The sequence below is a fragment of the Vicugna pacos genome, unplaced genomic scaffold, assembly GCF_048564905.1.
Source record: "Vicugna pacos unplaced genomic scaffold, VicPac4 scaffold_76, whole genome shotgun sequence".
Lineage (NCBI taxonomy): Eukaryota > Metazoa > Chordata > Mammalia > Artiodactyla > Camelidae > Vicugna > Vicugna pacos.
The window spans coordinates 178,516-199,267 of record NW_027328757.1 but is presented as its reverse complement, the minus strand read 5'-3'; the positions used below and the strand labels follow the sequence as shown (position 1 = coordinate 199,267).

Genomic DNA, 20,752 nt, shown 5'->3' with positions numbered 1-20,752 from the left:
ACCATTTGTATATTTTCACTGGAGAATTGTTTGTTTAAGTCTTCTGCCCATTTTTGGATTGAGTTATTTGTTGTTTTGTTATTAAGTTGTATGCTCTGTTTGTGTATTCTGGATATTAAGCTCTTGTCAGTCACATCATTTGCAAATATTTTCTCCCATCAGTTCTTTTGTAAGAACTATGGGCACTAAATGAAAGCTTGTAGTGACCAGGACAAGAATCAAGGAAAAACAGCTGAATCTCGGTAAGAGAGTTTTGTGACATTTTAACTTACCTTGGCTGCAACTTCCATTCCTCAATTTGGTGGTGGCATTGAAGACAACAAGCTGTATTCTTGTGTAGGTAGCTGTGCTAGAAGGATAATAGAAACCTTATTCTAAAAGAAAGGTGGTTGATTGTTTTGATCTCTTTGGTGGATCCCTGGAGTACTGGGTTAATGTCTTGCTCTTATCACACCTAACTTACCCAGTCTTGAGGCAGTTACAGGGTACATTTTTGAAAACATTTAAATGCAAATATATTAGTTGCTGTTGCCCAGGGTAATGGATTACAGTTGGGACAATTAATAGACTAACTAAAATGCCTAGGAGTAAAGGCTGGGGATGATATATTTGGGAAATAAGGGCCAGCAAAACGATGACTTATTCCTGGGAATACAGAAAGCCTCCTACAAGCCCAGGGTACAGTGCATACTTAGAAAAGATCTGAGAAGGCTATAAATGGTCATCTCTGACTTCTATGCTCTGTGCAAGCGAAAAAAGGAGGAAAGGCAGAGTTACAAACTTACAGGCTCAGTGCTGAAAGCATGCTCCAACATACACAAAGGCCCCATCTGCAAACACTGGGATTTAAAAAATTTCAGACCTTTAAGGAAATCTCTGTCAAATCACTAGCTGACTACTAAGCAAGCAGAAGAAAAAGGAGACTTAAATGTTTACAACATGACAAGGAATTCAGACTTTACAAAATTAGTCCAGAAGTCACTAAACAAACAACAACAACTACTACTACTACAAAGAACAAGAAAACCTACAACAATAAAGCTGGAAGAGGGAGAAGAAAATTATTTACTGAGTGGCCCAGTTGTCATATTCAAAATGCCCAGTTTACAACAAAAAATTAAGAGATAAACAAAAAGACAAGAAAGCATCATCCATACATAGGAAAAAGACAGCAGAAACTGCTCCTGAAGAAGCCCAGCATTTCCTTCACACCAAAACCAGACAAAGATATTACAAAAAAGGAAAACTATAGAACAATACCTTTCATGAACATGGGTACAAAAATCTGCAACAAAATCCTAGCAAGTTGAATCCAACAATGTATAAAAAAAATACATCATGACCAAGAGAGAGTTATTACAGGTATATAAAAGGGCTGGTTTATCATTCAAAAATTAGTCAATGTAATTCATCACATCAACAGGCTAAATAAGAAAAACTGCAGGATTATATCAACAGACGCAGAAAAAGCTTTTGATAAAAGCTGACACAGATTCATGATGAAAACTCAGAACAAGGTAGGAATGGAGGGGAACTTCCTAAGCTTGATAAACAATATCTACAGAAAACCAACGACTAACATAACACTTAATGATAAGAAAGTAGATGCTTTCCTCCTTAAGTTGAGGAACAAAGCAAGACGGCCACTTTCACTATGCCTTTTCAACATTGTACTGAGAATCCTAGTTAATACAATTAGATAACAAAAGGGAATAAAGGAATACAGATTGGAAAGGAAGAAATAAAACTCTCTTTGTTCATAGATGACATCATTATCAATGAAGAAAATCCCAAAAGAATCAACAAAGATGTCCGGGAATTGGTAGACATTTATGCAAAGTTGTAGGATAGAAGGGTAATATACAGAAGTCGATTGCTTTCCTATACGTCAGCAATGAACAACTGGAAATTAAAATTAAAAACACATCACCATTTATATTAGTACAAAAAATGAAATACTTAAGCATGCATTTTATAAAATATGTATAAGATCTTTATGAGGAAAATTATAAAATTTTCACAAAAGAAATAAAAAATTTAAATAGGTATTTCATGTGCATGAGTAGAAGACTCATATTGTTAAGATATCAGGTCTTCCCTACTTGATCTATAGACTCAACACAATCCCAATCAAAATTCCAGCAAATTATTTTATGGATAAAGAAAACACTGATTCTGAAATTAATAGGGACAGGCAAAAGGCCCAGAATAGCCAACAGAATGTCCCATTATTTTCCTTTTTCTTGACTAATTGCTCTGGTTAGAACTTCCAGAATAAAATTTCAAAGAAATGGTGAAAGCAGTCATTCTTGTCTGGTTTCTGATCTCAGAGGGAAAGATTTCAGTCTTTCATCAGTATATGTGATATTAGGTGTGGATTTTTCTTAGAAGCCCTTTATCAGGTTGAGGGAGTTCCTTACTATTCTGAGATTGTTGAGTGTTTTTTTCTGTATCAGCAGAAATGATCATGTGGGGTTTTCCTTTATTCTATTAACATGGTGTGTTACATTGTTTGATTTTTGTATGATAAATAACCCTTGAATTCCTGGGACAAATTCCACTTGGTCATAGCATCTAATCTTTTAAATTTACTGTTGTATTCAGCTTGCTGGTATTTTGTTGAGGATTTTTGCATCTATATTCATGGGGGATATTAAGCTGTAGTTTTCATGTGTGGTTTTTGTCTGCCATTAAGAACAGGGTAATGCTGGCCTCAAAATGAGTAAGGAAGAATTCCCTCCTCCTCTATGTTTTTCAAAGTTTCTTAGAAGGATAAATGTCCATTATTCTTTAAAAGTTTGGTAGGATTCACCAGTGAAGACTTACTTGAGAGACTTTTCTTACTTGAGTGGTTTTTGATTACTGATTTAACCTCTTTATTTATCACAGAACTATTCACATTTTCCATTTTTCCTGAATCAGTTTTGATAGTTTGTATATTTCTAGGAATTTGTCCATTTCATAAACCATAATTTGTTGACATCCAATCATCATAGTATTCTTATTACCCTTCTGATTTCTGTAAGTTCAGTAGTAATATACTCACTTTTATTTCTGGTTTCAGTGATTATTATCCTCTCTCTATTTTTCTTACTCAGTCTACATAAAATTTTTTCAATTTTGTTGATCTTTTTGAAGAACCAATTTTCATTTTGTTCATTCTTTCTATTGTTCTTCTATTCTCTATTTTATGTTTCTTCTGTAAGCTTTATTTTGTTCCTTTTGCTAGCCTTGCATTTAGTTTGCTCTTCTATTTATGTTCTTTAAGGCATGAAGTTAGATTATTGATTTCATACCTTTCTTTTTATTATAGGCAATTGTGACCATAATTTTCTCTCTGAGCCCTGCATGAGTTGCATTCCATAATTTTGATATATTGTGTTTTTATTTTCAGTCATCTCAAGTTATTTTTTAAATTTCTCTTGTGTTTTCTTCTTTGATCCACTGGGTGTTTAAGTATGTGTTGTATAATTTCACATATTTGTGTATTTTCAAATTTTCCTTCTGTTATTGATTTCTAGTTATATTCTTTTGTGGTCAGAAAATACTTTGTGTGATTTAAATCTTTTTACATTTACCGAGTATTGTTTTGTTGTCTAACAAATGGTTTACCTTGGATCCATGTGCAGTTGAGATGAATGTGTGTTCTGCTGTTGTATAGTGGAGTGTTCTGTATGTATCTGTTATGTTTGGTTGGTTTATAGTGTTGTTCAACTCTTCTATTTCTTCTTTGATAATTTCTGTAGTTCTATCCATTATTTTAAGTGGGATATACAAGATTACATCTATTGTTGTAGAATCGATTTCTCCCTTAAATTCTGTCAATTTTTGCTTCATATATTTTGGGGGTTTGTTGTTACCCGTGTATATGTTTTAATTGTTATATATTCTGGATTACCTGACCCTTTTATCAATATATAATGTCCTTCTTTGTATCTTGTAATTAAAACAAAATCCAGTATTAGTATGGCTAACCAGCTCTCTTTTGGTTATCCTTCTCAGGCTTTTTTTTCCTGCTGTTGTATATTGTAGTTGTTTGCTTGGTGAATTTTCTAATTTTTCTATTTTTGTAAAGAGTGTATTCTTTGTTGCGTGTGGTCACTGAAGTCTCTGGTCCATTAGCCTAGTGGCCAGCTAGTGATTTGACAGAGATTTCCTTAAAAGCTTGGAGTCAATTTAAAAAAGAGGAAAGCAGAAGAAGAAGAAAACGAAAGGAAAGAAGGGAAGGAACAAAACAGAAACAAACAAACAAATCTCCCCTGGTCTTTGTACATTCGCTCTGTTGTGGGGCGCTTTCAATGCTTAGATAGGCCATTAAAAATTCAGCCTTAGGTTTTACTTCCTGCTTATATTGAGTCTTAAGATCAATCAGAGGTCAAAGCTTGGGCCTTCTCAGGTCTTTTGTGAGTATGCATTTAGTCTTGGGTAGGCATGTGTCTTTCCAGAGTCCCCAATATAAACAAAAGCATTTCAAACCCTTTATTCTTCCATGTATCTCCTTCCCTAGCTTCTTCCTTGCAAGACTTCAGATTATCTGCTTCCTGCCTTGTCTGTTATTCTTTTCCCCAGATGGTGGCTTGTGTGTGCCTTTACATGCTTTTGACAAATGCTATCAGGGAGCTACTCCAACCTTGAGGAAGTTCTGAGGGATGCAAAACAAAGGCAAACCCTGAACAATCCCTCAGGGAGCTGCTGGACTGGCCACAATACATAACAACATTTCTCTGAAAACAAGGTTCATGTTACTCATCTAGCATTAGCAAGCCATACCAGGTATATGGGCTGTCATCCCCATGGACACCTTTGAGATGGTGAGTGGCAGATGATAGACAGGTAAATTAAAATGCCTCAACACTCTCTTACCAAAAATTATCAACTACTTTCTTCCTTAAGGACTCCCTAGATTGTTGTATTTTTTAAATTGTGGTTTAAGAAAACCCCATATAATATAAAAGTTATCATCATAAATTTTATGTTACAGTTCAGCAGTGTTAAGTATATTCACATCGTTGTGAAACAGATCTCCAGAACTTTATATCTTGCCAAACTGAAACTCTGTGTCTATTAAACAATAATTTCCCTTTTCCTCCCTTCCTAGCTACTGGTAACTCCCATTCTACTTCTGTTTCTATGAACTTGACTATTTTAAATACCTAATGGAAGTGGAATCATACAGTATTTATCTTTTGTGATCAGCTTATTTCACTTAGCATAGTATCTTCAAGGTTTGTTGTGGTAACCTGTGATAGGATTTCCTTCAGTTTTAAGGCTGAATAATAGTCCATTGTATGTATATACCATACTTTGTTTATCCATTCATCTGGCAGTGGACATTTGGGTTGCTGTTGCTCCTTTTTTGATTATATTCCAGAGTTTCAAAAAAGTTGATTCTGACAGTTTTTGAAAGCTTATTTGTTGGTTCAGTAGATTGAAAGATTCCTGGACTTCTCTACAATTTCAGCAATGCCACTGAATAAATATTTTTTAAAAATTCTGTATCACACATTGAAATCAACATTGAAAATGCATATCACATATTACAATTTTTGTTTGCAATGATTTTGTCTGAACATCTGTCCTCCTCTTAAAACTAACTAATGAAGTAAAAGTTCACCCACATTGAATAGGAAACGCGATGTATTTTTTTTATTATATTTTTATTAAATTTTTATTAAAGGAGCGTCTGTAAAATCAGGGAGATATTAATAAAGTGGTTTCATTCTTCCCATAAATTCAGCTACAGTAGTCACTACTGTTAAGAAATATATAAATGATATTACATGTGAGTTGTAGTGACCTACCTTAAGAGTTACAAATGCAGTCAAGTCTAGGTTGAGCTTTTAGTGTTTACTTTCACATCAAGTTTTTAAAATAGTTTTTCTAACATTTACTTAAAAAAAAGTCATTTCAAGTCAAGATAAACAGTTAATTGGCTTCAGATTTTAACTTTTAATTTGTGTATGCAAGCATACTTCATTTTATTGTACTTCACTTTATTGTGTTTCATAGATATTGTGGTTTTTTTCAATTGAAGTATAATTGATTTACAATATTGTTAGTCTCAGGGGAACAGCATAGTGATTCAGTTTTTTGCAGATTATATTCCATTGTAGATTATTACAAGGTATTGGTATAATTCCCTATGCTATACAGTAATTCTTGTTGCTTATCTATTTTATGTATAGTAGTTTGTATCTGTTAATCTCATACTCCTAATTTATCTCTTCCTTCTTTTATAACCATGAGTTTGTTTTCTATGTCGGAGTCTGTTTTTGTTTTGTATATACATTCATTTGTGTTATTTATTATATTCCACAAATAAGTGATATCATAATATTTGTCTTTCTCTGTCTGGCTTATTTCACTAAGCATAATATTCCATTTGCAGCAATATGGATGGACCTAGGGAATATTATGCTTAGTGAAATAAGTCAGAGAGAGAAAAACAAATACTATATGATAGTGCTTTTTTTTTTTTTTTTTTTTTTTTTACAAATTGAAGGTTGTGGCAACCCTGTGTCCAGCAGGTCTATTGGCACCATTTTTCCAGCAGCATTTGCTCACTCTGTGTCTCTCTGTCACATTTTGGTAATTCTCGCAGTATTTCAAAATTTTTCATTTTTATTATATTATTTTGGTGATCTGTGATCATTGATCATTGATGTTACTATTGTAGGTGTTTTAGGACTCCACGAACCGTGCTCATGTAAGATGGCAATCTTAATACATCTGTGTATTCTCACTGTTCCACCAATTGGCTGTTGCCCCATCTCACTCCGTTTCCTGGTGCCTCCCCATTCCCTGAGATACAATATTGAAACTAGGCTAATCAATAATTCTACAATGGCCTCTAAGTGCTCAAGTGAAAGGAAAAGTAGCAAGCCTCTCACTTTAAATCAAAAGCTAGAAATGATTAAACTTAGTGAGGATGTATTTGTTGAAAGAAGAGATAGGCTGAAAGCTAGGCCTTTTGTGCCAAACATTAGCCAAGTTGTGAAATCAAAGGAAACATTCTTGAAGGAAATGACAATATACATGATATCCAGGAGGAATCAGGTGCCCTTCCTTTACCCCAAACTATACACCCAGGAACTCACAAATATGAAGAAGGCTTGAGAGCTCTGGTTTTCAAATACAGGTAGTTAGTCTATGAGGTTAAGAAAGATTTCTCATTATTGTGATGAAGAAGTGCACCCTAGTCATTTTAGAAATTAGATTGTCATCTGGCTCACCTAAATCCTCAGAGCAGAGCTTTAAATCACACATTACTTGGTCTCTTGATTCACAATTATATGAATAAATGAATGAATGAATGAATGAGGTAGTAAAGAAAGTATTAGAACCAAGAGATAGAGATGGCTCCACTGAGAAAACTGAAGGTGAGTAATATACTAGAATCAAAGGGACACAATATTATAGACTAAATACAGTGTGTCTTCCCAGGGTATAAGGTCCACATATAGTGTGCTGATGGTGTGTTGTCAAATGGTCCTTAGGCGCATGAGGATCGTGAGGAAACTATGTGGATGGGTAAAGGCTGTATGCTCGAAGAGTCTTGGTCTTAGGCAGGAGGCAGGGTCTGGAGAAAGTTCTGTGGAATCTGAAGCTTAGACATTTTGGAAGGCTTTCTTTTAAAATGACACGAAATCAATCATGAAAGTGAACGTTTATTTAGAATGATAAGATAATGTATAACAAGCATTAAAATGATGACAACTACAATAAGCCAAAATTCCAAACAAACCATACATGTGTATGTGTATTATCTATATTAACACAGAAACACCACTTATGTAGCTGCACAATCTGAAGTCTGATGAAGTGAACATCCAAGGCGAAAGATAGAGCAGTTTTATTGAAAATCAAAACATAGAACTTTTGTAAATTTTACATAAACACGTGGCCACGTGAACACATAACAAAAGCCCAAGAGTGACAGCTGTCTCACTCTAGGAGTAAAAATGCAGACAGGTTCACGTTAAGCCTTTAACGTTTATTTTTACATCAAGTTTTTAGAATAAAATAGCTCTCTTTATATTTATTCTCACCAAAGTCTTATTTCAAGTTAGAATAAGCAGTTAACTGGCTTCAAACTTTAACTTGCAGTTGTGTATTTTTAAACGTATCAGGATAATTATCATATTTGGCCAAATAGAGACTTTTTCTGTGACCCATCTCCAAATTCACAGATTCTGGTCCATCTACTCTTTCTAGTAGTCTGGAATGATTTACCAGTTGGAATATATATTATTGGAAGCAATTGGAACTACCATATGAATAAGCCACATGATAAAAATTGCCTGGTTTGAAACAAGTGACCATGTAATTGGAGATACAAGACTCAGAACAAAGTGCTTGCATTTTCCACAGTTTATATCAAACTGGATGGGCTCTTAAGTGGTCAGCCTGGACTTATACATTGAGAGTAGCCAGACCACGAATACAACGATTCTAGCTGCCTTCCACATGTGGTCAGAAGGCTATATTAAGATACCGCCACTGTTAGTTATGAAGACAGCCAAAAGCCTGTCTGTTTTAAGGAACCATTTAGCTATTGAATAATAGACACTCCCACAAATGGAATTTCAGGGAGGTGTAGAACGAACAATCCTGTTCAAGGCTGCCAAAATTATTTTCTGCATGCTGAGATGTTACTCACACACACATAGACTGCATGCAGGTCGTTCAGTTACTTTATTTTTGAATTCCGGATTGTTTTCTTGCAAAAAGTAATTGCAGCTAGTTATAATATATAGCAAAGCGTCTCTATCTTTGGTTCTATATGTCAGAGATATCTTTTCCAAAAATAAATAAGCATGGCAGGAAAAATAATTCGGCTATCTTAAGAGAAAACCCAATATTTTATAAAAATTAAGCAAAAATATATAATTGACACTTTTTAACTTTTTCTAATTATCTTGCTTAGTATCTAAAACCAGTGCAATTTTAATATTAAAATGATTGTGCACACTGTATTTAACTATACAGCATAGACACAAAAATGTCAAAAAACAAAATAGTACTTTCCCTTATGAATCATTTAGGAATTATGCATTCTAAAAATGTATGGGAAAGTAGAACTGCTGAAATATGTTAATAAATTGAAGAAGTGTAAGAAAAGGAAATGAAGATGTAGCAATACTCAAAGATTCTAGAGATTGCAAAAAAAAAAAGTGAACACATCACTCGAAGTCTCCCATTTCTGGAAAATATTTTTATGTTAGAATCATTCGGAGATTTTTCTTTTTAAACTAGTATCTGTGGAAGCTTCCTGTTACGGCTGGAGTCTGAGAAGGTTTAATGAGCTTCATTTGTTAATGGTTTCCGTCTCTTTTCAAATAGGATTTTTGAATCAAATAATTCTCGTTCCCTGTATCCTAGAGACGGCCCTTTTAGATACTTCGCTTCCGCTGTCTTGTAATCTAATCCATCAACAGCAGAAATTGAACAAATGATTGCTTCTGGCAGAAGAACTTCCAGGATAAATTTAATTTTATCATCTCTTATCAGAGTTAGCATTTTTTCATCTATTTGTTTGTAGATTTCTTGTAAATATTTCACCACCTCATCCAATTGATCTTCATCCTCAAAGTATGTTTCAATACAGGGTGCAAACCTATTTGCATTCAAAAATGATTTCAGCCACCTGGACCCTTTCGTGCCTTTTAAAATGGCTAAAAGATGGCTCTCTGTTCCCTTTGCATTCACAATGAAGTCCACTAGGTTCTTGTTGGCTCGGTCCCGAGCAGACTTCATTCGGTCTGGAAGAATTTTCTGGAAGGACATTTTCTTGGTCTGGGAAGTCACAACCATTGGTTCCATGGGATTTTCATTATGCAGCTTTGGAAATAAGTTCCTGAAGGTATCCTGTTTGATTACTTTCCGAAGTGGATAACTAATGTCAGCAGCATAATACTCAAGGAAAGAGCCCGTGAAAGAACCACAACCTATTCTAACTCTGTAGTCACAGATCAGTGAGATGCACCAGTCAATACTTTCGCTGTAATCCTCCCTGGCTTTTTCCACTAGTGCTTGTTTCTCTTTACAATCAAATTTCTTTAACCTTCTAAAGGACACTCTAATGCCTCTCTTTTCAGGACTCATATTTGCCTCAACAAAAAACACACTTGCTTTTCTCTCTTTTCGCCTGATGCTTTTTACCACCGCTGGCCAAAATGGGTATTTTTGATATTTAAACCAGACAATCATTCCTGTTTCAAATGAACGTGGCTCATAATGAATAAGGAAGCGTGGAAGTTCTTCATCTTCCTCATTGTCATCTAATATGGAAGCATCAATAGAACTTAGATTCACTGACTTGTCAGAAGCTTGAAATTCTTCCCCAAGTTCCTCAAAATCCAGGCTCTGAAGATTTCTTTCATTATTCACAAGAAGGAATGAATAATCTGTGACACGGTTAGAGGCACCAAGTGAAACCTGACATTCCCATGAAGAAGGCCTAGGGGATGCCACAGCATCTGTCTCTGATTCCACAGTAGGTTGATTCTGGCTGGTATCTGAGCATGGATTTGAGGGACCCTCTCCAGGATCTTCAATATTCTCTGAGAAGGTAGAGCATTCAGAGGAAATAGCTGGGGCCTCGGGGCAGATGTCCTGGGCCTCCTCTTTCAAAGCTTTGGGCACAGTAAAGATATCCGACGGCAAAGTTGGAGAGAACTTTTCCTCCTTAACACATACATCCTCCTCTTTGATTGTGGAAGGCAAAGTCATAATTGTGGAGATGTCGATCTTTTTCTTGCTCTCCTTTTCATCCTCATCTTCTGAAAGTGAAGGGAAATTCTGGCACCAGCTGAAGTCTTGTGATGACTTTGTTTCCATTTCACTAGGCATAGCGTCAATGAGTGCACGTACCTGTGATTTGTCATCATACGGGGAATCATCACTCTCTGAAGACACTAACAAGGATGCTGGCTTTTCATTTTTCTCAAAACACTTCGGAAAATCTTCTTCGTGCTTCTGATACTTCTTACGAGGAGGTGAATCGGAAAGCTTTTGTGGCACATTCTGAGACAGCGTAGTGGTCTCTTCTTCATCTGAACTGCTTGCTTGAGTCAAATTTGTTCTCTCACTCAGAATATCCAGTGCCACTTTTAGTGACTTTGCATAGGCTGTTTCCTCGCTAGGTGGGCCACTGACCTCTGACTGTGCTGCCAGTGAGGAGGCAATAGCTTCAACTTCAGACTTACTTAGGATCTTTGTCTCTGTGCTTTCCACGTTAATTTTTTCATCTAGTGAGAGTATTTGAACTTCCAGAAAAAATGTCTTTTTCCTCTTACCATTTGACGAAGTCTCAGATCTGGACAAAACTTTTGCTGGCCACAACTGGTCTTGCCAATTGCATAAGACATACTCGGCATCCATTATGATTTAGATTTGTGTGCCAAGAGGTTATTATTAGAGATTAAGGTGTCTGGCTATTCCTGTCACTACTAAGGCAGTTCCTACCAAAAACAGTACTTATACCAATGCCTCTTTTAGAACTACAAAGAGCCACAAAAGTTTTATAACTTGTGTGGCCTGTTCTCCTCCAGGTGAAAATCCCAAGGATGCTTGAACACGTTGTTTGAATGGGACAATATGGAAGATACTAAAATAGGGAAAAGGAAAAGGAGAAAAGTATAAGCAAATAAAATTATTTTGCCAAAGGAGATGAGCAACTGCAAATAGAGAACAGACAGAAGGAAGGACAATGCTCAGTGGGGCATCAGATGGAGGAGAAAAATGCAGCATAATATAAGGTGGGAGTTAAGAATTGGAGAAGTGTTTTTATAATACCTCAAGCTCAAGAACTTGCCCTAATTATTGCAAGGAGTGACTATATGTGCATGACGGCAAAGGTGGGAGAGACTATGGTGGTGTGTCAGGAACTCTATTTAATGTTATTAGATACTTTGGGACTTTTGTGCCCCTAATGTTATCCCTAGGGCAGTGGGACTCTAAACTTAGCGTACATCAGAATCATCTGGAGGAACTGTTAAAACTACATTTCTAGGCCCTATCCTGAGAATTTTATTCAGAAGGTCTGGATAGGATCCAACACTTTGTATTTTATAATAAGTGATCAAGTGATGGTAAGGCTACCTGTCCAAGAACTCTTTGGAAGCACTGTTCTAGCTGAACACACAGCTTTATAATTCTTCAGCTGTAAATGCTTCCCGGTCCACCCAAAGCAGGTGGACAAAGATAATAGGGTCTGTATCTCCTGACCCCAGACCACAACACAATGACCTTGTTAATAGCATGAGCTTAGAAGGCAGAGATTCAGAATGGCTGCTAGGTTCACATATTGGACTGGATAATTATCACGGATTTCTTAAGAGTCAGGTAACTGGCTAGGACCTCAGGTAGAAATGTGAATAGTCTCTCCCATGATTTCTTCATAGTGGTTTAACACATGAAATTCTTTTCCCAAAGCAGAAGTTACTACTTCTAATTATAAAACATTATGGCTACAGAACAGGGAGCAAAATGAATTGTATCTCAAATTCTCAACCTAAAATGATTTTAAAATGAAATGTGGTTTTTAAATTTAAAAATGCAGAGAAAGAAGCAAAATAAATTATATCCCAAGTTCTCAATATGTTTTTAATTTGAAATATTTTGTGAAATGGGAAGAGCCTTACCTGATGTAGAGTCTAGCCCTGTGATCCGGTTGTCTTGATTCTCACTCCAGAAGGAGACAGGCTGCCTAAAAGGAGACAGGGAATCAAATGAATTTCATGGACAAGGCATACAGAAATTTTTCTACTAAAACTTTAGAAGGAATGTCATTCTGAAACACAGGAATGAAATGAAAACTCATCTGTGATGTAGATAAGATGTTTATTGTCCTCCTTATTCTTATTATTTTAAATGATCTCTGTGTAATACAGTTATGCTATTTGGTCCATGCTTAAATCATCTTTCTCAGGAAAAGTGTGCAATAAGGTCAAGAGAGCAGGGAAGTAACAACTGCCTTGTGTCTACTATGAGCCAGACTATAGATTCTGTTTGAATCTTCAAATCAATCGCCATGTGAATTTTCCCTCCTTTACACATCTACTTTTTCAACAGAAATTTAATCACACTCTACATGCTGTCTCACAGTCCGCTAATACAAAATACGTTTCACTGCTTTCTTGGTCTACTTCATAAAAATGGTTGCCTGGAGAAAGTTTAGGAAAGCGCCATCTTGTGACTAGAACCAGAACTGCAGCCTCCTCAAGCTATTTGCAAAGCCTCAATCACTAATATATTTTTCTTATGAGAGAAGGGTGGGGACTACATTTAGCCAGTCAGGAGCCTTCCCAGGCTTCTAGAACTTTCTAAGTTCAAGGGTTTTGTGTAGAATGATAAGAGGATCTTAATGTCTTCAACTACAATGTTTCTGGTTATAAAATATCCAGAGCTTATTAAAAATTGAAAAGATGCAGAAAGATACATGGTAAACTAAGTACAACTATATACAAATAATCACTATGAATATTTTCTATCTTTCCAAAATCTTTTTACATGTATAGACAAATGAATATCATTTCAAAACAACATCAGATCTCAATTAAGAGCATAGTTTGAACATCATCCTACATAAGTATTTTCCACATGATTTATGAATTACTTTAAATGAGGTTTTCCTCACATTTGAAACAAAATATCGCAATATTTTCCCTGATGATGTAAGATAAGTAAATTAATAAGTATATATTCATAGTTCAAAAAATAGACAGCAGTAAAGCTAGTCCTGTTTCTCCAACTACACAAATAATCTTGTTAAAAGTGTGGCAGATATGTTTTCCCAGATTTGGCTGCATTAATTATAGTAGCATATATATGTCCTGCTAACACATATATTTATTTTTAAGTGAGATTATATGACCAATGCTATGCTGCAATTTACTTTTTTTCACTTTACTTCGCAGACATTCCAAATCACTACATGTAGGGGTTCATGTGTTTATTTTCCAGATACATAGTATTGCACTGTATGGATGCACTATGCTATACAATATTGTTAAAGCTGCTAATAGAAATAAACCAGATCCTCTCTCTGTCTCATTCTTAAACTTAAAAGATAGAGAAAAATGGTTATACTCGTCTTACAGGACGAGTTGGAAGGAGGACAAACATAGGGCCGTAGCCATAGGACAGCAACGAGGCTATGCTGTTGATCAGGTCCAGGAAAATTTCCACTATCGGCAAAAGACTGGGAGCAGGGGTATGTCTGCATGTGTGTGTGTGTCTATGAATGCTTATGTGTTTGAAACAAATTGGGTATATTGTTTTAGCTTTGTTTTCTTTTACGATTATAAAATTAATCATGGGGAAATCTCCTCTAAAGATACTGACACAGGCTAAGAAATAATATTAAAATAGTTACTTGACCATCCAGAAATGCTGACTAACATGGGAGTTTATTTTTTCCCATATTTTTTCTAATTAAACACATATACATGCATATATATGTGCAAGTGTCTTCACTCAAATACATATATGTTCCCCTTTCCATGCTCATGTACAGGTGACACAGACACAGTCTTTCTATATGTAAATCAATGTATAGAAGTATTTCCCCCCATGCTGTCATATATTTTTATCCATCATTTTCTGTGCAAATTAATAAATGCTTAAAAATTCAAACAGTAATAGAATATCTAGCAATATAAACATGGAATGCCAAGTCAATAAATTAGTATGAACAGCCATGCTTCACTGAAGTCTTAATATAGAGGCTGTAATCTGATCACCCCTTCTCCCACTGTGGACTTTTAAAGCATTGGGAGTTACAAAAATTCCAAAGGATTAATTCTTTCAAAATGCCAGCAGTTCTCTCAAAACTACACACTCTTCGCAGCCCTCTAAGACCACTGTCCCTACTTTTCACATCTTTACTCTAGGGTCCTGAGAAATCCCTATAAAATAACTAGATTTAAGACAGCCATTACCTTGAAGCTTCTTGTCAGCTGCAGCCTGGTGAAATGCAGCTCCTCCCCCAAGACTGGCCTGGCACAGCTCACTCCCAAGCTTCTCAGAGGATGCTCCGCCCCCTCCCTGTGATGGAGAAGACAAACGGCCCTTCCCTGAATTAGAGGAGGAAGAACTGCTAAGTTAAGCTGCTGAAGTGTTAAAGGGTAAAAATGTTCCTTTTAAAAGAACTTTAAAGTGAACTGGCAACAAGTGTCTGTTTAGTTTCCCTTAGGGTGATGCGTTATTGAAAAAAGAGGTAGCAAATCACTTTATTTTTTAAAAATCTAAACTATTTTATATTTTTTCCTTGCCTTCTCTGCACCTTAACTCGGCAGGTAAATTTAAAACCCAGCTGGTCATGCTTCATGAAAATAGTTCACTAAGGATCTTGATTGGGACTGCACTACAACTGTACATTATTTTAGGGAGAATGACTTCTCTATAATTTTTTTCCTGTTTCCAGGACACAGTATGTCTCTGGTATGTCTTGCCTTTTATTCAGTTCCTCTGTTAAATGCTTCAGAAAGTTCCAGAGACTTCTTTATCAACATGGATATTTCTGACCAGAGGCTTAAAATAAGTGGTTCGGCAAGAAAGTACCCATTTCTTATGCCCTCATCAATAACCGGCAATTCTTTCTTATATTTTATTGGTATTTTTCACTCACACAATTCAATGTGGGAAAAATTAATTTTAAAAAATACACATATTTGTATGTCTGAAATATATTTTGCCCATTTTCTTCATTAAAATTCTTTTGCGTTAAATTAAAATTCAGATTTCTGATTTAACTTAGCCAGTTTTAAACATCGCTAGTGATAGTTTTGGGAATGAAGATATTTAGGAATGAAATGTTTTATTTGGCCACTATATTATATAATATGTAAGATATATATAAAGTATATTTATATATAAATATTTAAACATAAATTCTATTTTATATATAAATTTATTTATAAAATAAAAAAAATGTTGTTTTTTATTATAGCAGAAAAAGGAAACTGATAACATTGGCCAAAGAGAATGACTATCTGCTCCTGATTAATTCAGAACCTGATTCAACATCTAGAAATACACATACTCAACAAATGTTCGTTGAACTGACAGCATCCAATGTGTAATTCAGTTTAAAATCCAAAACGTGAGATGCAAAGAGACATGAAGATACTATGGGTTGTGAAGACCTCAGTGCTAGGGTCCTCGCAAACCTAGGATGGTGTTGGGCATCCCTCCACCAAAGCAGCCAAAGCCTTAGTTTTCAGTGGCTGGTGAGTATCTCCAGTAACTTCTACTTTATTCTTTTTTGGGGGGGAAGATTAGAAAACACCTTTATTAGTCTTGATTAGGTACTATGGAAACAATTTTATATTAGCACTCAAAATACATATTCTTTTTTTGTTACAGGTGTACAATATGATTCACAACTTTTAAAGGTTATACTCCATTTATAGTTATTATAAAATATTGGCTCTATTTCCCATGTTATACAGTATATCCTTGTAGCTTATTTTGTAACTGGTAGTTTGTACCTCTTAATCCCCTATCCCTTTTTGCTCCTCCCCCTTCCTTCTCCCCACTGGTAACCACTAATTTGTTCTCTATATCCATGTGTCTCCTTTTTGTTACATTCACTAGTTTGTTGTATTTTTTAGATTCCACATATAACTGATATCATACAGTATTTGTCTTTCTCTGACTTTTTTAACTAGGCATAATGCCCTCCAACTTCATCCATGTTGCTGCAAATGGCGACATTTCATTAATTTCATTCTTTTTTATAACTGACTACTATTCCATTGCATACACACACACATTTTTTTAAATGAAACATAGTCAGTTTACAATTTTGTGTCAATTTCTGATGTATAGCATAATAGTTCAGTCATACATATACATATATTTGTTTTCATGTTTTTTCATTATGTTACTACAAGATATTGAATATAGTTTCCTGTGCTATACAGTATAAACTTACTGTTTATCTATTTTATATACTTAGCATCTGCAAATCTTAAACTCTCAATTTGTCCTTTCCCACCCCCCTCCCCCTCCCCCTTGGTAACTGTAGTTTGTTTTCTATATCTGTGAGTCTCCTTCTGTTTTGTAAATAAGTTCATTTGTCTTTTTTTAGATTCCACATGTAAGTGGTATCATATGATATTTTTTGTTCTCTTTCTGGGTTACTTTACTTAGAATGACAATCTCCAGGTCCATCCATGTTGCTGCAAATGGCATTATTTCATTCTTTTTTGTGGCTGAGTAGTATTCCATTGTACAAATATACCACAATTTCTTTATCCAGTCATCTGTTGATGGACACTTAGGTTGTTTCCATGTCTTAGTGACTATAAATAGTGCAGCTATGAACACTGGGGTGCATATATCTTTTTGAATTAAAATTCCCTCTGGATATATGCCCAGGAGTGGGATTGCTCGATCATATGCTAAGTCCAGTTTTAGTTTTTTAAGAAACCTCCATACTGTCCCCCATAGTGGTTGCACCAATTTACATTCCCACCAACAGTGTACAAGGGTTCCCTTTTCTCCACATCTTCACCAACATTTGTTATTTGTGCTCTTTTTGATGATAGCCATTCTCACAGGTGTGAGGTGATAGCTCATTGTGATAATTTTGGGAATGAAGATATTTGGAACTGAAGTGTTTTATTTGGCCTTTGTATTATATAATTGGCAATACATAAAATATATAGATTTATATATATTTTATTTTTAAATATTTTAATTTGTACATAAATTTATTTATATATAAAATAAACCATATATACACATTTTAAACTCCACCTTTATGTAAGCACTAATATTGGAAGAATACATACTACTAAATTTATGAATGCAATCTCTAAGCTAGTACATTATTGAGGGCTCTAACAATTAAAGTATGTAATGTTTTCTGCTAAAAACAACCCCTAAATCTCAGGGGCTCAGCCCCAAAAGAGTTTATAATGCTGATGTCAAAATTCAATGGAGGTCATCAAGTGGCCAGAAAGAGAGAGGATTCTAAGCAGTCATTAAGAGATTCAAACGTCTTCCATCCTACAGCTCTACCATCTTCTTTGGCCTGAAAGTCCTCCAAAGTCTTTGCAACTGACTAGCAATTTAATGAAAAAGGTCACTGGAGAATCCTGTGGAAAGTTTTAGGAGCCAGGTCTGGCAAGCTTCACTGCTGGTCACAGTTAACTCACTAAACTGAGGCTGGGGGGCTGGGGAAGGTAGTCTTCCCGTGACCCAGGAGAAAAATGAAACAGAATCTGGGGAACACAGCATTCTCTCTGCCACAGAAGTTTTCCCTTTTGATCTTTTATAGACGTCTGTTATTTACCTAATGCTTTTTTTTTTACAGCCATGTATCATATTTATAATGACTGGGGCAGAAATTTCTACTTGCTCACCCTAGTTGTATTCAGGGTGGCAGTGTAAACTCTTAAAATATTTCTTTCCCCAGACTCCCCTGCTATGAGCCATGGCCATGTGACGGAGGTTTTGCCAAAGAATGCAATCAGAAATAGTTGTGAAGATTCCAGAAAAGGTGCCTCCAGAGGGGATAAGCAGCCCTCTTGGGCTTTTTTCCCCCATTTTCCCTCTTGCTCTCCCTAATCCAACCCCCAAGAATCTGACCATGACAGAATTCGTACAGCCATTCTGGACCAAGAAGTGACTTAGAAAAAGGATGCAACTCACTAGGGATAAAAGATCCTGAATCCCTGAATAAGGGAAAACCTCATTCCAATTACTTCAACTTAGTGGAATAACAAACTTCTAGATTACCTAAGTCACTGTGTTTCCCACTCTCTTTCTAGCAGTAGAAAAAAACAGCTGATCTTAAAATCACCAACAAAAATAATATCATTCTTATTACACAATTAATCTTGTCAAAGCTTTCAAAGTATTACTATATAATTTAAAGAAGATTATCAGGCCAGTGTAAAAATGGCTTTATTAAAATGAAGAGATAGATTCAATTATATATTTTATAATATAATATTTCTCATTCTGTCTTCTCATTTCACATGTTTGGAAAAAACAAATGCACATAAAGCATAGTCATTATATTAAAACTATGCTTCCCTGTGTTTATTTTGTCTATTTTCTTTTTTTTAAATTGAAGTATACTTGATTTACAATGCTCTGTTAGTTCCAAGGTTGTGAATTTTCTATATTGCACATTACTCAGGAAGTGCTACACCACCTCATCATTTTCCAAACAAAATGCAAAGGAAAAGATAAATTCCTTGGACAATATTTTATATTTCATTGTTTTGTAGAAGGAGAGGGACAAGAATGATAACCTATCATAATTAATGCTACTACTACTATCATCATAATGAAGACAGATAATAATTATAGATATAATAATATCTAATACCTATAAAAGTCTTCTATATGCCAGGCACTGTTCCCAGCACTTGACTTATTATCTCATTTAATAATCAGATGGCTATTTAGTGTAGGAGAGTCCCATAACCAACGCATTTTGCATAACAAGAGTAATATTATTAATAACAATGACAAAGATGATAGAAACCAAAAAATGTTTCCTTACCTTGGCAGTCTGCCAAGTGCTCTGTATGCACCATTTCCCTTGATTCTCACAAAATCCTGTTAGGTGGATATTCTGTGTATTCTCGTTTTGTAGATGAGGTATTAGAGAGGTTAATTAACTTTTACAAAGATATCTAGAGAATACTGGCCATATGGGATTTGAGTCCAGGTACTCTGACTCCAGAGTCCGTGCTTCTAAGCAATAAGATACACTGAACCTACCTCATCGCAAATCAAAAATGCTCTACAAATGTGGGCTGGATGAATGGGTGAAATAATTAATGACTCTGAAATAGTTATGTCCTGGGAGCCACTGGAACTTAAAGGAGAATTCTTTATCTGGTTCTGCATCTAATTTAACATAAATTAGTCTCATACAGCATAATGTAGTTATGGCAGTGAGTGACATCCCATCACTTTTGCCAAATTCTATTGATTGGAAGCAAGTCACAGGTTCTGTCCGCACTTCAGGGGAGTGAATTACACAAGTGGACACCTAGGGTGTGTCCACCACAATACAGCATGATTCCATTTATATGACATTTTCAAAAAGAGAAAAGTACACTGAATGATCAGCGGCTGCCAGGGGTTCCAGATGGGGGGTGTGTGACCATACAGGGGTTGCACAGGAAGTTGAGGGGGTGATGGAACTCTGCTGGATTCTGACTTTGGTAGTGATTGTATATAATATATATTATATATATAATAGAATATTATATATATATTATATGAATCTATCCATGTGTAAAATCCAAAGATGTGTATACCAAAAAGTCATGTATTACATATGAAACTTTAAAGTATGTTCTGACTGTATAATAATTAAAAAATAAAAATTTAAATGGAAAAATTTAATAGCCATTATATAAAAATCAACACTTATAATATGCTTTAGAAACCTGCTTCTTCCTAAAGCAGACTTAATAACAAAGAAAACAAAAATAACACTCATACACATATTATTAGAAAGCATCAGTTTCATTTTGACTTAGGATATAAAAAGCCATAGGAGAATGTCACCCATAACTTAACAATGATAAAAATCTAGATAATCAACAAAACCATAACATTCCTTGAGCTCATCACAGAACTGAGGTAAACTGAATTCCGAAGGGCAATGAGCCCCTCTGGCAGAGCATGGAGACAGAAGTCTGCTGTCATGCAGGCAGGTAAAGAGAAATCAGCTGAACTTGTAATGAATTCTTAAATTCCTACACTCTTAATGGGC

At 35.3% G+C, this 20,752-nt stretch overlaps 1 protein-coding gene across 20 annotated transcripts in view; it reads right to left on the bottom strand.

The window, feature by feature from the left end:
* Positions 1-20,752, bottom strand: part of PWWP3B (PWWP domain containing 3B) — a 49,784-nt gene that overhangs the window by 12,885 nt on the left and 16,147 nt on the right. For 13 of the 20 annotated variants that reach the window (XM_072957775.1, XM_072957777.1, XM_072957779.1 and 10 more), the window contains 3 exons: positions 14,943-15,048; positions 12,645-12,709; positions 7,652-11,608 (listed from right to left, as the gene is read on the bottom strand). In XM_072957775.1, coding sequence (XP_072813876.1) covers positions 9,298-11,382 — 2,085 coding nt within the window. In that variant the 5' untranslated portion in view covers positions 11,383-11,608; positions 12,645-12,709; positions 14,943-15,048 and the 3' untranslated portion in view covers positions 7,652-9,297. Of the gene's footprint in view, positions 1-272; positions 350-7,651; positions 11,609-12,644; positions 12,710-14,942; positions 15,078-20,752 lie in introns of those variants that run through there. The other 7 variants (XR_012070218.1, XR_012070220.1, XM_072957778.1 and 4 more) reach the window with 7 other exon arrangements.